Here is a 13851-nt window from a genome sequence, read left to right as displayed (position 1 = left end):
AATGTGGATGCATCAACGACAAGAACAGCGGCTAAAGGCTTCACGGAATTCCGGAGTCCGGACCAGATCACCCGAATCTAGGCGTTCTTTATCAAATATTGTTATCTATAATTTTATTTTATTATTATTATATAATTTTATTTTTATTTTATTTTATTTGTTCATTTTTATAAAAAAAAAAAGATTTCTGTTCAGGAGTGTGATCTATGCCAACACTCTCATGAGTCTATCTCTCTCTTCTCTATGTGAAAAGACACATTTGACCCCTTGTTTTAAAGAAGAGAGATAGACATATGGGAGTGCTGACGTAAATCCGGCCACGCTCTTGGGCAGAGAAAATTTTCTCATAATATAATAATTAGATGAGAATGAGATTATTACGCAAGATATCACCTTTTAAATTTAAGTGGAGTCATTTAAAATAGCATAAAATAGGGAAAACCGTATAAGCTTGAAAGTAAGGGTGTCAATTTGGGATTGGAACCGGGAACCGTCCCAATACCGTCCCGCTAAAACCCGGCATCGGATTGTCCCATTAGTAAATGAGACGGTACTGGTATCTGATTTTGGTACCTAATGATAAATGGGACGGGACGGTTCTAGGACGGGATTCCCAACGGTACCAATACCGAAATACCAATTAGGTACCGGATGGTACCGAAACTACTAGTACTGTTTAAAAAGAAAGAGCATATAAGATCTTTTTTTTTTTAAAAAAGAAAAAAAAAGGGTATAAGAATTACGACTCATTAAGGTTTCACTAATTGCCTTTTGAATACGAAGAGGAACAATAGGTCAACAGACGTAGCTTGAAATCTCTCCTCACAGAACCTACTACAGTGCTACTCCCTCCTCCCTCGACCAATTACATCTACCAGGTTCTTCCTTTTTGCACTTCGTATTTCGTACCATACTACCGTGTGACATGTGTGATAAATAGAGTTTTGTTTGGGAAAATCAAAGAGGAAACACAACGGGATTCTTCCCTTTTGTAGGACTTCTCTAGATTTAAAAAAATAAGAAGCTTATTACATATGATCTTAGGGAGTTTGAAGAAGTAAAACTATGATTTCATAATTTAAGTTGCTTTATAAAAAGCAGTAGACAACTTAGATTTTATGATAGTGAAAAAATTCCACAACACTAATAAACCCGTCTTGTTAGAAACAATTAAACTTCTTCTCCCTTTTTCTACAGTGCCTAGAACCGTTTAAGAATCGGTACCATCCCGTCCTGCTAGTAATCGAGACTGGGATCTAGGTTTGGTCCCGTTAACTAAATGGGACGGTACTGGGATTGACACTTTTAGTACCGGTACCAGTACCATCCCGTCCCAAATATCGGGAACCGTCCCAATTGACACCCTTACTTGAAAGTAGCTCAAAACAAAACTGGACACTCGGAAGCGGAGTAGAGGAATATTGGACCCAGCCGAGCACCAGGTCCACTTCTATGTGTTCGTTTTCTTAAATTCTACTCCCAAAATCAAATGGAGTTGATGTGGTTTTGGTTGATGAATTAAGGTGAATCTATAGTTTATTTTTAATGAATTTTGAGCTGGTATCGGTTTTGGTCCGATTTTTAAGTACAGTTTGGTGCCTTATTGGTTTTGGTGCAGTCCGTCTGGTTTCAGAGTCATAAAACCCAATCCTAAACTTGATCCAATAAGCTTATATTGGTTTCAATTCAGTTCGATTTGGCTTGGTTTTGTCAGTTTAGGTTAGGTTTTGACAACCCTACCCTGCACCTTAACTAGCAGCCTATGATCTCATCTATGGAAAAAGAATCTTTGAGCCACCAGAGTTTCCTATGCCTCCTCACGACTAATTTTCTAGGGTAAGTGTTTCCTGTGGGGGAGATGGGCCTTACACGCATGAGGGCCTATGGCAGTGTGTGCGAAAGATTCAACAGGAGCATCATTTCATATTTCATGGGGGCTAGGCAATCATTTCACCCCTCTCTGTGCCTGGGTGCAACCCACACTCTCCGGACAGTCTTTTTCCTAATTTTTTTTATTAATTTTAACTTGATTTAATTATTTTTTGTAAGGAGGTGTAGGATACTCAAGGGACTCAGAGAAACTTGGATCTTTATCTTCTCAAGTGTAGTGCATTGCCCAGTACACCTTAAAGTGCATTCGACGATAGATAGTGTATCTATTCACCTTTAAAATCCACCAATTCACCTTTGACCACTGTCAGATGAACTTTTGCGATGCATTACACTTAAGAGGATAAAATTTGAGAAACTTATTCATCCAAAAAAAAAATTGAGAAACTTTGCCCCACATTTATTTATGGCACATCAATCTACAAAAAGTGATGGATGGATCACGATTCAAGAATCACAATAGTCCAGCCACCCCACCATTGGGCCACTTCCTTAGATAATTTTGACCACATGCCTCTTGCTTAAATTACATTAAGGTTATGTTAAGCTCATTAGAAACTTCACTAGTGCAGATTTACACTTTTAATAGGATGAGTGTGAGGACATTTCAACTTTTCAACATATAGGGGAGTAGTGATGACCTTAGATTTGTGGGTGAACCCTTCATTTTAGGTGAAGAAAAAACTTTCTCCATTTAAATTTAAAACATGTTTTTATACCTAATGATTTCCCCTACATAAACCTAAGGGTGTCAATCGGTCAATTCAGTCCGATTTAAGTAATATTCTAGATTAAATCAAACCATTAAGTTTAAGTTCGGTTCAATTTACTCTTACCGGTTTATTATCAATATGATATTAGTTTTGCTCGATTTGGTTTTGGTGTTGGAAATAATTATTTTAATAATAATAAAAAAACATGTTTTTCTCGGTTTCTTACCGATTTGGTCTAGGTTTGATTTGGGTTCCAATTTTGGTTGGTCCATTCAGTCAATTCGACCAGTTTAGTTTTTACCCATCTCCAAAAACCCTAATCTGAAACCACCTGATAAAGGTTCAGTTTCTGTATTTATTTTATGGGAAGCAGTTTTCTATACAGGAGTGTAGCCTAAGCCAGCACTCCCATGAATCTATCTCTCTCCTCTTTAAAACAAGATGGTAGACATGTCTTTTCACATGGGGAGGAGAGAGAGAGACTCATGGGAGTACTAACGTAGGCCGCACTCCGGGACAGAGAACTTTTTCCCATTTGTAAGGCAACAGAGATTTATAATTTGTAATAAATGTACTGTTCAAAAGCACTCTTTACAAGGCTACATAAATCAACAAAAAACTCCAGTGGTGGATAAACAACAGTTTTCAGACAACTCTATGTTTTACACAAAAAAAAAGGGCCTTATATAACCGTACCCTTACGGATTGAGCTCCTCTCTAGGGAGGCCAATGCTCAGGGGGCATCCAATCGTTGGGTTGTGCCACACACATCCTGATGGCTGACTGGGCATGCACCAGGATGTGTGCAGCACAACCCAGCCTTTGGATGCTCCCCTAGGGACTCCCTGGGCGTTGGGCTCCCTAGAGAGTTGGATCCTGCCATTACATAGTTTGAAATTTCATTTCGGTAGGCTGTTCGGCCCTATTGAGACGATTGAAATACTGAAGTTTTGGCAAAATTTTACCAAAATGATGTATTTTTTGACTGGATGTTTCGATTGATCGTTTTAGTGGGTAAACGGCCATAGTAGGCTCTGATACTTAAGGGAAACTTTATTTTAACCCATATAAACATATCTAAACCTTCATATTGCCAGAAAAGTCAGACAAAGTGATGTTTTGAATGCACCCTTGTTTGGCAATAACATCGAACCATGTTGAATACCTTATGTAGTATTGCATATTCTATACATTGTTTTAGTACTAGAAGATAAAATATTTGTTGTCCTCCCCTATGGATGTGCTAATCAGTACCAATACCACCTACTCCAGATGGACCAGCTCCTCCCATAGAGGCTCTATGTCTATCATGCTCTTCATGAAAAGTGACTCTGCTCTTCACTTGTGCCCGTCAACAATCTCTTGCCTTTGCTTATATCTACACATCATTAATCACATACACATGGTCATCACTGTCATCATCTCCCTTTCTCGTTGGGTCACCTGAATTGCCTCCTAAAATTCTATCATGACCTTCTCTTTTCCTGACTTCCTCTTATTCCCTCCTCTCATGTGTGTGACTATAGTCTTAGAATTCTCCACAAATACTATGGGACATGTAGCCACATCTTTGGCATTGCTAGCCAACTATTGTTTCAATCCTTGTGGATTCGCCTCCCATATTCTTCTTATGACAGAGATTACATTGTGTTTTTCATTTGCCACTATCAATCGACAATCCAAGCTTCCATGTTATGTCTCCCCTATCACCTTCTTTGTCACCTCCCTTTTTAGCCATTGTCTCACCACCTTACTTTTGCATAAAGAAAAGAAATGATTATTAACTGAGAAACATCAAACTGAAACCGCTAAAACAACTATGTAACTACTAATTATTTTTCACCTAACGCTTATATTTTTCTCTTAATTAAAAATAATTTTCATAATTTTGTTTAATAAAATATTAGTCTAATACAACAAAAATAAATATGATACAACATAATAAGCCCCATATGCACTTCAAAGCACGTTGAAATTACTTTAATAATTTTTCTTTATTTTTCAAACCCCAATAGAATATTCTCTTTTTTTCTTTTTTGTTTTTTTGAATTTCATTTATGGAAACCACTTATCATTGGTGGCACACAATTACCACTTGTCATGGGTTTTCCCTGGGGTTAAGGGATTTCATTTAGCTCTTGCCCACAACACAAGTTGGATGACAAATCACCATACATGACAAGCGCCTTCCCTTTTACCTTGCCTCGCTCTTCCGGCATCAATTGCTTGAGCTTACTTTCTATTTGACTTGCACAGATTTAGGTATGAAGTCAAGTTTATTAATGGAGGTCACCCCGCCACGGCTTTTTGTGTAACAACTCCCTTTTCTGCTATATTCTCCGCCTTCAATTCTTAGGAAGCAAGTAAGGTGCGAGAGAGATCAAATCTCTCAACGGGCCCCTTCACTTTACTTGTTATTTTTTAAATATTTTTCATAATTTAAAAATAAAAAATAATTATTTACCGACAGAAAATAATTTTCGACTCCATGAGACTGTAGATTGACCAACGGTGATTAGCATATATATAATTGAGTCCCATCCAGTTTATATTAACTTTAATTTTCCCCATTTTTGTTTTTTTACCTAGAAAAATAAAATTATGTATAAACAGAAATAAAAATTTCGACACTGTAAAATTATAGATCGACCTCTGGTATTTGACATATAAAATTTTTATCACCAACCAACAAATATTTATCATATTTTTTTTTTATAAAAAAAAAAAAAGAGAAGTTGTTTACTTGAATCTATTGAATGTGGTCAAATATTCACTAGTAAGCAACAACCGATCACTTTGAAGTGATGCGGCAACCTTCACAGTCTATTCCACCAGTTTAAGGCGATGATGTGGAAAATTCAAAGTTTGCAGATGTTTCTTCTTCTCCATGTCGAAACAAGCAAAATAGGTGATTTATGGTCAAAATTTTGACTAGAACTCATGAAATGGGGTACTATTATAATTTGGCTTGTATCGTTTCATCGAAAAGTGGCAAAATTTCGTCGAAACAACTGAGATACCAACCGAATTAATGTAAATTCTTTTTTTCGCCTAAAAAAACATCTTGATAGTGTCAAAATTAACTCAATTAGCAACAACGAAATCTCGACGAGTTTTCAAACTATGCCCTTAAATAGGTTATGGCGAAATAAAAAAATATTTAAATTATTTTTTGACATCAATTGACAGGCATCAATTGTGAGGTTATCATTTCCCCATACCATATATTGGATGGAGGATGTATGCTATGCATAATTATTCGAAATGGCCTTAATAGGTTTTTTGTAATTCTAGGTTTCCATCAATGGCCAATGAAGAGGCACTCAGTCATGATTTATGATTTATGATTTTATATGCATGATGTAAAATAATATTTTGATTTAGTTCGACAAACTTAAATTTGAAAGGTGCAACCTGGTCTAGTTAAAGTGGTAAACTAAGAAGCTGTAAACTTCTTTTAAGTGCCCCTTGTTTTTTTTTCAAAAGCTATGCAATGTACTATTTAAAGTGGGGGTAAAAAAATTTTCAAAAAATTAATACTTATTTAATGCAATATCTATGATAAGTGACAAGATTTACCCTTTGAAAAAAATGTAAACTTAAAATGGTAAAACTATAATTTTACAACTTTTTATAGTTCATTACTTTGGTTACAATCTTCTCAAATTTAAATCTATATTTGAGGACAATTTATACCTTGTCCTCCATTTTTTTTTCAAAATATATATTTAGTTTGTCTATATGTACACACTCTCGACAAACCTGAAGGTATTACAAAATTTCTTCCCATAAAGGGAAAAGAAAATAAAATAATGTGCACGCTACCAATATACATGTCATCCCACACTCTGACACCTTCTCCTCCCTCATCTTCTGAATCCCTGCATACAAAAATTATAATGCATCTTCTCCCATATATCAATTAAGGGTGTTAATTTAGGATCAGAACCAAGAACCGTCTCAAAACCATCCCACTAAAACTCGGTATTGGATTGTCTCATTATTATATGGGACGGTATTGGGATTTGATTTTGGTATTGAATAATAAATGGAAAAAGATTTTATGCAGTCGTGGTGGGAGCTGCATATGTGTAGCACCGCTAAACTACAGGAAAATCAAGGGTAAGGTAGTCATTTCACAGGTGGGTCCCACCTGGGCCCCACATGTGAAATGACCACCTCCCCCCCTGTATTTGGGGTGGTTTTGGTGCTGCACTGTGCAGCTCCCGCCACGACTGCACAAGAGCCGAGTCCATAATAAATGGGACGGGATGGTTCTAGGACATGATTCCCAACAATACTTGTACCGAAATACTGGTTAGTTTGATGTATTTGGGTGATATTTTCTCTCTTGGAAGTTTCAACTGATGGACTTTTTTTCAATTACTATAAAAATTGTTTCATGGTTTGGTATGCTACTTTGTTTTTTAAAGTAAGGGACACCTTAAATCTCATAAAAATAAAAAAAATCCACAACACTAATAACGGAACATTTCGTTAGGAACCATTGAAGCTCTTCTCCTTTTTTAACAATGGTTAGAACCGTTTTGAAACCGGTACCATCCCATCACGTTAATTACCGGGATCAAGACATAAGTTTGATCCCGTTAACTAAATGGCACAATACTGGAATTGGTACCTTTGGTACCGATACTAGTATAGATTTGTCTCGATCAACACCCTACGTATCAATCCCTCTCTTAGGGAACCAAAAAAAAAAGCAAGAAACAAAAATTTACCTAGGAGGGTAAAATGTAGCAGCAAAATTTTTTCCTAAGCTAGCATGGATTAGATATCCATGTCATATCAGCTGTATACGTATCAATATTGTTATAAATCGAAAGTATCCGCTAAAAACTGTACTGTTTTTAAATTTGAATCTGATACCAACTGATATGATTTGATACAAACCAATCCGTAATGTATTGGTATCAGTATTAGGATCAACAATGACCGGTATAGACACCAATGCCGATACCCATAACCTTGTAGTCCCGAGTCCCGGGACAAAGGCTAGAACCCTGTTGTTATAAGTATCAACATTATATTGACATATCAACTGATACGTATCAATATCGTCATAGGGATTCGAAGTATGGCCGAAAAGTGACTTCTTTTAATTTACATCCGATCCGTAGGTGACCGATACAGCCATGGATACCGATACCTATAACCGTGACGCCCACCCTACGCAATTCTGTTGTCTGAGTACAAAAAAATATGTATAGAATGTATTAACAAAATTAAACCCTCACCAGTGACCAGACAAGGAGTAAGGACTAAGGAGCACTCGGAAGTCTTCCTCACTCCAAAGTTTCCTACCGTATGGAAAAAATAGCCGTTGAAAATTTTGGCTTCCACTACTGGTGTCAAACTTCTGCGGCCAAAGTTTAATGCTTTCAACTTCAAGTGAGTACAGGTGGAAAAAGAGGAAAGAGTAGTTGGGCTCTGGCCGTCTGGAATGGAAAGTGAAAGAACTAACCAAGAAGATCAATAGATAGGTTACCTACTATTTAATAGAAGATTTTTCGACTAGTTTAAAAAAACCCCAAAAAGTAAAGCACAAGAGAACCAGGAATTGGGAATTAGGATCTTGGAATCCAAGTTGGAAAGGGGTTCCTTCTCTTACTGTTTATCTACTCTGAGCTTACAAATTCCTGTATTTTCTCTACTCTCTACAGTTATAATAAAATATAGAACCTTCCATGCCCGACCAGTCAACAACCCCCTCCAACTCTCTCTCCTTAAATACCCATTCTCCCTCAACACGCTTCTTCACAACCCACCTCTCCCCTTCTTACATCTTCTTGTGAATCCCTCGCCAAGAATCCTCACTGCCTAGGAGGAAAAGGGCTTGAAATCTCATCTGGGTATTCCTCAATTTTCCTGTTTCAATCCTCACCTCAACTAAATTTTGGTTCTTGGTGTTTCTGGGTACTTAAACAAATTTTTCTCTCTGGATCATCGAGCCCTTTTTAATTTTTAAACCCCGTACCCAGAAACAGAAATCCAACGAAACCAGTCCACCATGGCTAGAACTTTGAAACATGTTCTGTTGTTTTGTGTTCTTCTATCTCTGTTTCTCTCTTCCTCTGCTCAATCGTGTTCAAGCTATACCTTCTCTAGTAGCAACATAGCCTTTAGCAAGTGCAGCGATCTCCCTGTCCTCAACTCTTTCCTCTACTGGACTTACAAGCCATCATCCGGAACTGTCGATATTGCTTATAGACATACCGGAGTCTCTTCATCCCGATGGGTTGCTTGGGCAATCAATCCTGGATCTACGGCGCAGATGGTTGGGGCACAGGCTCTCGTTGCTTACCAACACAGTAATGGATCCATGCTTGCTTACACATCCTCCATAACTGGTTACCGAACAACGTTGCAGCAGAGCAGCCTGAGTTTTTCTGTCTCCAATATCTCAGCACAGCTTGTGACTAACGAAATGATCATCTATGCAACCGTGACGCTCCCTAAGAACAGTACCACGGTGAATCATCTCTGGCAAGATGGTCCGCTTTCGGGGAATACTCCTCAGAGTCATGTAACTTCAGGAAATAACCTTGCATCTGCAGGGAGTTTGAATTTCCTGTCTGGATCAACTACTACTTCTTCAGGAGGAAACTCTAAAACCAGAAGAAAGAACGTGAGTCCCCAAATTAAAGATCTGAACAAATTTGATTTCTGTGAATGCCCAAGTCCTGTTAATTAATTGGTTCCCAAAACCCATCTCTAATGTAACTGATTTGGCTTTCTTCAGGTTCATGGAGTATTGAATGCTGTAAGCTGGGGTATCCTATTACCTATTGGTGCCATGACAGCAAGGTACTTGAAGGTGTTCAAGGCAGCAGATCCAGCCTGGTTTTATCTCCACGCTGCTTGTCAAACCTCTGCATATGTAGTTGGGGTTGCTGGATGGGCAACAGGTCTCAAACTTGGTGGTGAATCTTCTGGTGTTCAATATGATGCTCACAGAAACATTGGGATTACCCTCTTTGTTCTTGGAACTCTTCAGGTACAAAAACACAAACACATAATCTCCTCTATTTTGAACATCTGCAACTAAAAAGACTTGCATACATGAGTAGCTTTCTAAGAGAGAAATTTGGGTTTTTGCAGGTGTTTGCCCTGCTTTTGAGGCCCAAGAAAGAACACAAGCTCCGTCTATACTGGAACATATACCATCACTCTGTTGGATACTGTGTCATCATCCTCAGCATCATCAACATCTTCAAGGGCTTTGATATTTTGGACCCTGAGAAGAAGTGGAAGAAAGCTTACATTGGTATTATTGTCATTTTGGGCATCATTGCATTGATCCTGGAGGCCATTACTTGGGTTATTGTTCTGAAGAGGAGGAAGTCAAGAAGCACAGAAAAATCTCACCATGGTGCGAATGGAGTGAATGGATATGGTGCTACACCAGGAGTGTAGATTAGAGAGAAAGACAGAGAGAGACTGATCTGGGTTTTGTCCAGAGACAGTTTTGTTTGTCCCTTGCTATGTATTATTATTGAGGGATCTGCTTAGGTTAGAAGCTATTCTTTCTTTCTTACAGTGTAGAGTGGTATTGGGGAGATGGTTGTCATATCTTCTGGGATGCTTGTATTTATCTTTTTCTTTACTTCTTTTCTTGGTACACCCTTTTCTATACAGTTGCTGTATCTTGAATCTTTGATGTTTTATACAGAGGTTTTGGTACTTGGATATTTCCTTAAGCTAGGGATTCATGTGGATCAGCTGATCTGGTTTGATGCCAAGGCATCTCTTCGGGTACAATCGATATTTCTAATTGATGACAATGTTGCATCAATTAGAGTTGAACTCATGATCTCTTAATTGTGAGGTGTTAATCTTTACCAACTGAGTTACGATTTTAGGGTTAAAGCGATTTGAGGGACATTTCGAGAATTGAATGTGAGGTTAGATTTTCCTTTGACCTGATTATTATTATTGAGATGCAATAGTCAAACTATGCGGCAATGTAATCTAGGTTGAATGTTAGATATATTTAGGTAACAAGATTATAATGTTAGGTACAAGATTATCAGTTCACATTGTTCATATGAAAAACAAGAATATCACCACCATAATATTTTCAAGTATTCAACCTTCATTAAAGTAGAGATGAATCCAATATGATAGTGGCAGGAAATTCTTTGGCGTTAAATCAGGGTATTTGAGAAGAATAGGTTGTCCAGCTCGATACCGTCTAAAAATTCATGACTATTGCATGAGAACATGTTCATTTTCAAAGCATTTTTTCCTTTTAATATTTTTCTATTGGGGTTTCACTCATTCCTTTCATCAAGCATAATGATGTGAATTGGGATTTAATGAGTTCAAATATGGAACGTCAATCAATTCCACTTTCTCAATTCGAGAAGTGCATTATTGGAATTGGGTTTTCGATCAAGGAGTTTCCATTATCGCGGATTGCGTTTGAAAGATCATTTACATGGATACTAACAAGATTATTTTATCTTGCAATGGAGCATAGAAATGAATAAATTTTGTATTGAATCTATGTCTCCTTTGTCTCTGCAAGGTATCAGACAAAAGAAAACTATCTTAGAAGGGATATACAGAAATTCCTTGATACATTTATCTTAATCTTAATTTGAAAAATGGGCAAGAGATCGTTGCTTGGTCGTGTAGCCCTACACCAATGGGTGGGTCAATGAGAACACATACAAGGTATCAACTTGAATGAGATTTTTTATTTTAGAAGGGGCTGGACGGTAATTTCACACTCTTATGTCTGAGCACAGAAACCACGTGACCCAACAATGTTCTTTTTTTCCAAAATGATCAAGATATACATGCATAAGTCTATCTTTTGAACAACTTAATTTTTTTTTTAATGATGATGATGATGATTTTGAACATATTAATTTGAAAGACACATGCATAATTGAATTTTGAAGTAGTAGGTATAGCTTCCACATGTTTGCACTAACCAATACCCCCCACATAACAACAATAATGTCCAATGAAAAATCCAACAAACCATATCTACTTTTTATTTTATGTTCCATACGTATTATCAATAATAGGAAGCATCTCATCTCTTCTGGATTTATCTCAATTAATCACAACATAAAGCTTAACAGGTCTGGATTTGTGTTACCTTGGTAGATAAAAATTTGAACAATGGAGTCCAAGTTTTCAAACATGTACTTACCAGAATAGGGTAAAAGCAATTATAATTTGTGTCCTTAAGCACAAAGATTTCAATGAAGGGTACCCTTATGATTTACAGTTTTCAGAGAATCCACTTGAATGGGCTAGAATAGGGCAAAAGCAATTATTTTTTATGCTTAAGCCAAGTGGGCTAGAATAAGTAATTTGGACATGATCAATTTCAATGAAGGGTACCCTTATAACTTAAGGGAGCTCAGTAAAACTAGCCCGGCTTTGTTTTGTGCTACTCATGAATCGTCCTACAATAGTGCCCTCTTCATGTAGAAGGAAATTTCTGAGTCTTGAATCAGACCTGTGAAATTTGGACTAGCCTACTTGCCCATCTTATCTTGACTGATTTCGCACCCAATGGGATGGGCTGAAAGGAGGGGAGGGGAGGGGTGTCTCCAGAATAGAATCACAGCAATATGGTTTAAGAAGTTGCTCACCCTCGTCCCCTGCTGTCTCCTCTCTAGCAATTAGCAAAGCTGTTGTTACTCGACGGGGAGTCAGAGCCACTGAAGGCAAATCCTTGAGCCCTCTTACTACAAGCAGCCAACTAGTAACAATGGGTATTTAGAGTTCTTGATCAATAGTTTATTTGATTCTTCTATACCCACTTCTAAATTGGTTCCTCACCCTTTTGTAATCCAATTGGAGAAATGTATAGAATTTGGAACCCACAGGTTGAGTAAAGAGTACAAATTATAAATATGACTAGCTGAAGACCTCTAATTTCCAAATGGTTGAAGTGTCTTATCACAGGTCCATGTTTAGCCGCATGAACAAGGCCCCAAAACCAGCCCAGTGTAATTGTTGGATTCATCTGCTATGGGAGGCAGCCCAGTCCAGAATATTGACTTACGTGGAAGACAATATTTTACTATCTATTTTAACTACTTTTTATTTTTAATTACTTTTGTTTCCATATAATAGTTAGATGGGAGAATGTTCTCTGTGCCATAGCGCAGGCTGAACCCAGGCACATGGGCAGCCTGTGCAGGGGCAGGGTGGTCATTGTGCCCACCCCCATGTGCCTGGGCACAGCCTCCAACTGCTGCGGCACAGAGAACAACGCCCCTACTTAGATATAGTTTCTAAGTTCAGGTTTGAAAAGTAGGCTTGGTTTTTATTTAGAAATTTCTATTTTCTTAATTTTCTATTTCAGTCTCTGTTTTTTGGTTTCTATTTTTGTATTCTGTTCCAAATCCCAATGGCTAGAACGGGAGTTACTATTTTGTAACCATGCTATAATTATAAATAAAGGCAAGAGGGTATATTGATTAGCCAACAACAACAACTCAGCCTTATCTCAACTAAATGGAGTCGGCTACATTGATCACATTGATCAACCAATGATTTTAGATTTAAATAAAAAACATGGAATGTTGCTTTGTGCAATGGATGTGAGAGACATTTAATGTGAGAGGTTGTGGGTGAGAGAACCATACCTATCCCCCCTTCTTCCCCTTCTCTATTGTTTCTGTTTCATTCGTACATTCTACTATATTGTATTGTAAGTTAATCTACATCTGAAATACAATAGAAGCTTCACTGTTGCTGCTGGTCAAAAGATCTATAAACTAGAGAATACTACTAATTGGTTCATCACTCAACTAGAGTCTAAGATCATTGTTGCTGGAATCTACTGTTGGCCTATCATCGATCCTACAATAAAGTGGTTCTTAGTTGAATTACTTCTACATTAGTCTTCTTGCGTCAAAGCCAAAACAAAGTCATACTGGAGATGAGGATTTGAAGCTGCCACTCTCCGAGATGTGATGTCAAAATCACAGCCAGACCTGATCCAAACAAACGTTGCTCTGTTAAAAACCTCGAGCAAAGCACATGAGAAAATCTTGACTACTCTTGAGAATAAATGACATTATGGTCACTACAAACTGATGACTCGGTTGGGTAGTTGAGTTTAAAGATGGATTTCTGATTCTCCAGGTTGTAGCAAGGTTTTAAAACTTGAAAAAGGGCATCGTATCAGTCTCCACTCTCCATTGATTTCGAATCAAATCAGCCGGAATCCTCCAGACCAAAGGAAAAAGGGATCAGA

At 37.6% G+C, this 13851-nt stretch overlaps 1 protein-coding gene across 1 annotated transcript; it reads left to right on the top strand.

Moving 5' to 3' along the window:
• Positions 1-8590: 8590 nt before the first annotated feature.
• Positions 8591-10321, top strand: LOC122644054 (cytochrome b561 and DOMON domain-containing protein At5g47530-like). The gene is made up of 3 exons (XM_043837655.1): positions 8591-9249; positions 9364-9618; positions 9723-10321. Exons 1-3 carry the CDS (start codon positions 8632-8634, stop codon positions 10035-10037), a joined length of 1188 nt encoding a protein of 395 aa, XP_043693590.1. The 5' UTR covers positions 8591-8631; the 3' UTR covers positions 10038-10321.
• Positions 10322-13851: the final 3530 nt, after the last annotated feature.

Source organism: Telopea speciosissima, chromosome 10, assembly GCF_018873765.1.
Source record: "Telopea speciosissima isolate NSW1024214 ecotype Mountain lineage chromosome 10, Tspe_v1, whole genome shotgun sequence".
In the NCBI taxonomy this organism is placed as follows: domain Eukaryota; kingdom Viridiplantae; phylum Streptophyta; class Magnoliopsida; order Proteales; family Proteaceae; genus Telopea; species Telopea speciosissima.
The sequence above is the reverse complement of the archived record's forward strand: the minus strand, read 5'-3'. Positions and strand labels throughout refer to the sequence as shown.

What these genes read in the sequence shown, in the direction of transcription:
- LOC122644054 (XM_043837655.1), top strand. Translation starts at nt 8,632, where the DNA reads ATGGCTAGAACTTTGAAACATGTTCTGTTGTTTTGTGTTCTTCTATCT. An exon ending in CTAAAACCAGAAGAAAGAAC is followed by an intron (nt 9,250 to 9,363) that starts GTGAGTCCCCAA and finishes GGCTTTCTTCAG; the next exon opens with GTTCATGGAGTATTGAATGC. An exon ending in TTGTTCTTGGAACTCTTCAG is followed by an intron (nt 9,619 to 9,722) that starts GTACAAAAACAC and finishes GGGTTTTTGCAG; the next exon opens with GTGTTTGCCCTGCTTTTGAG.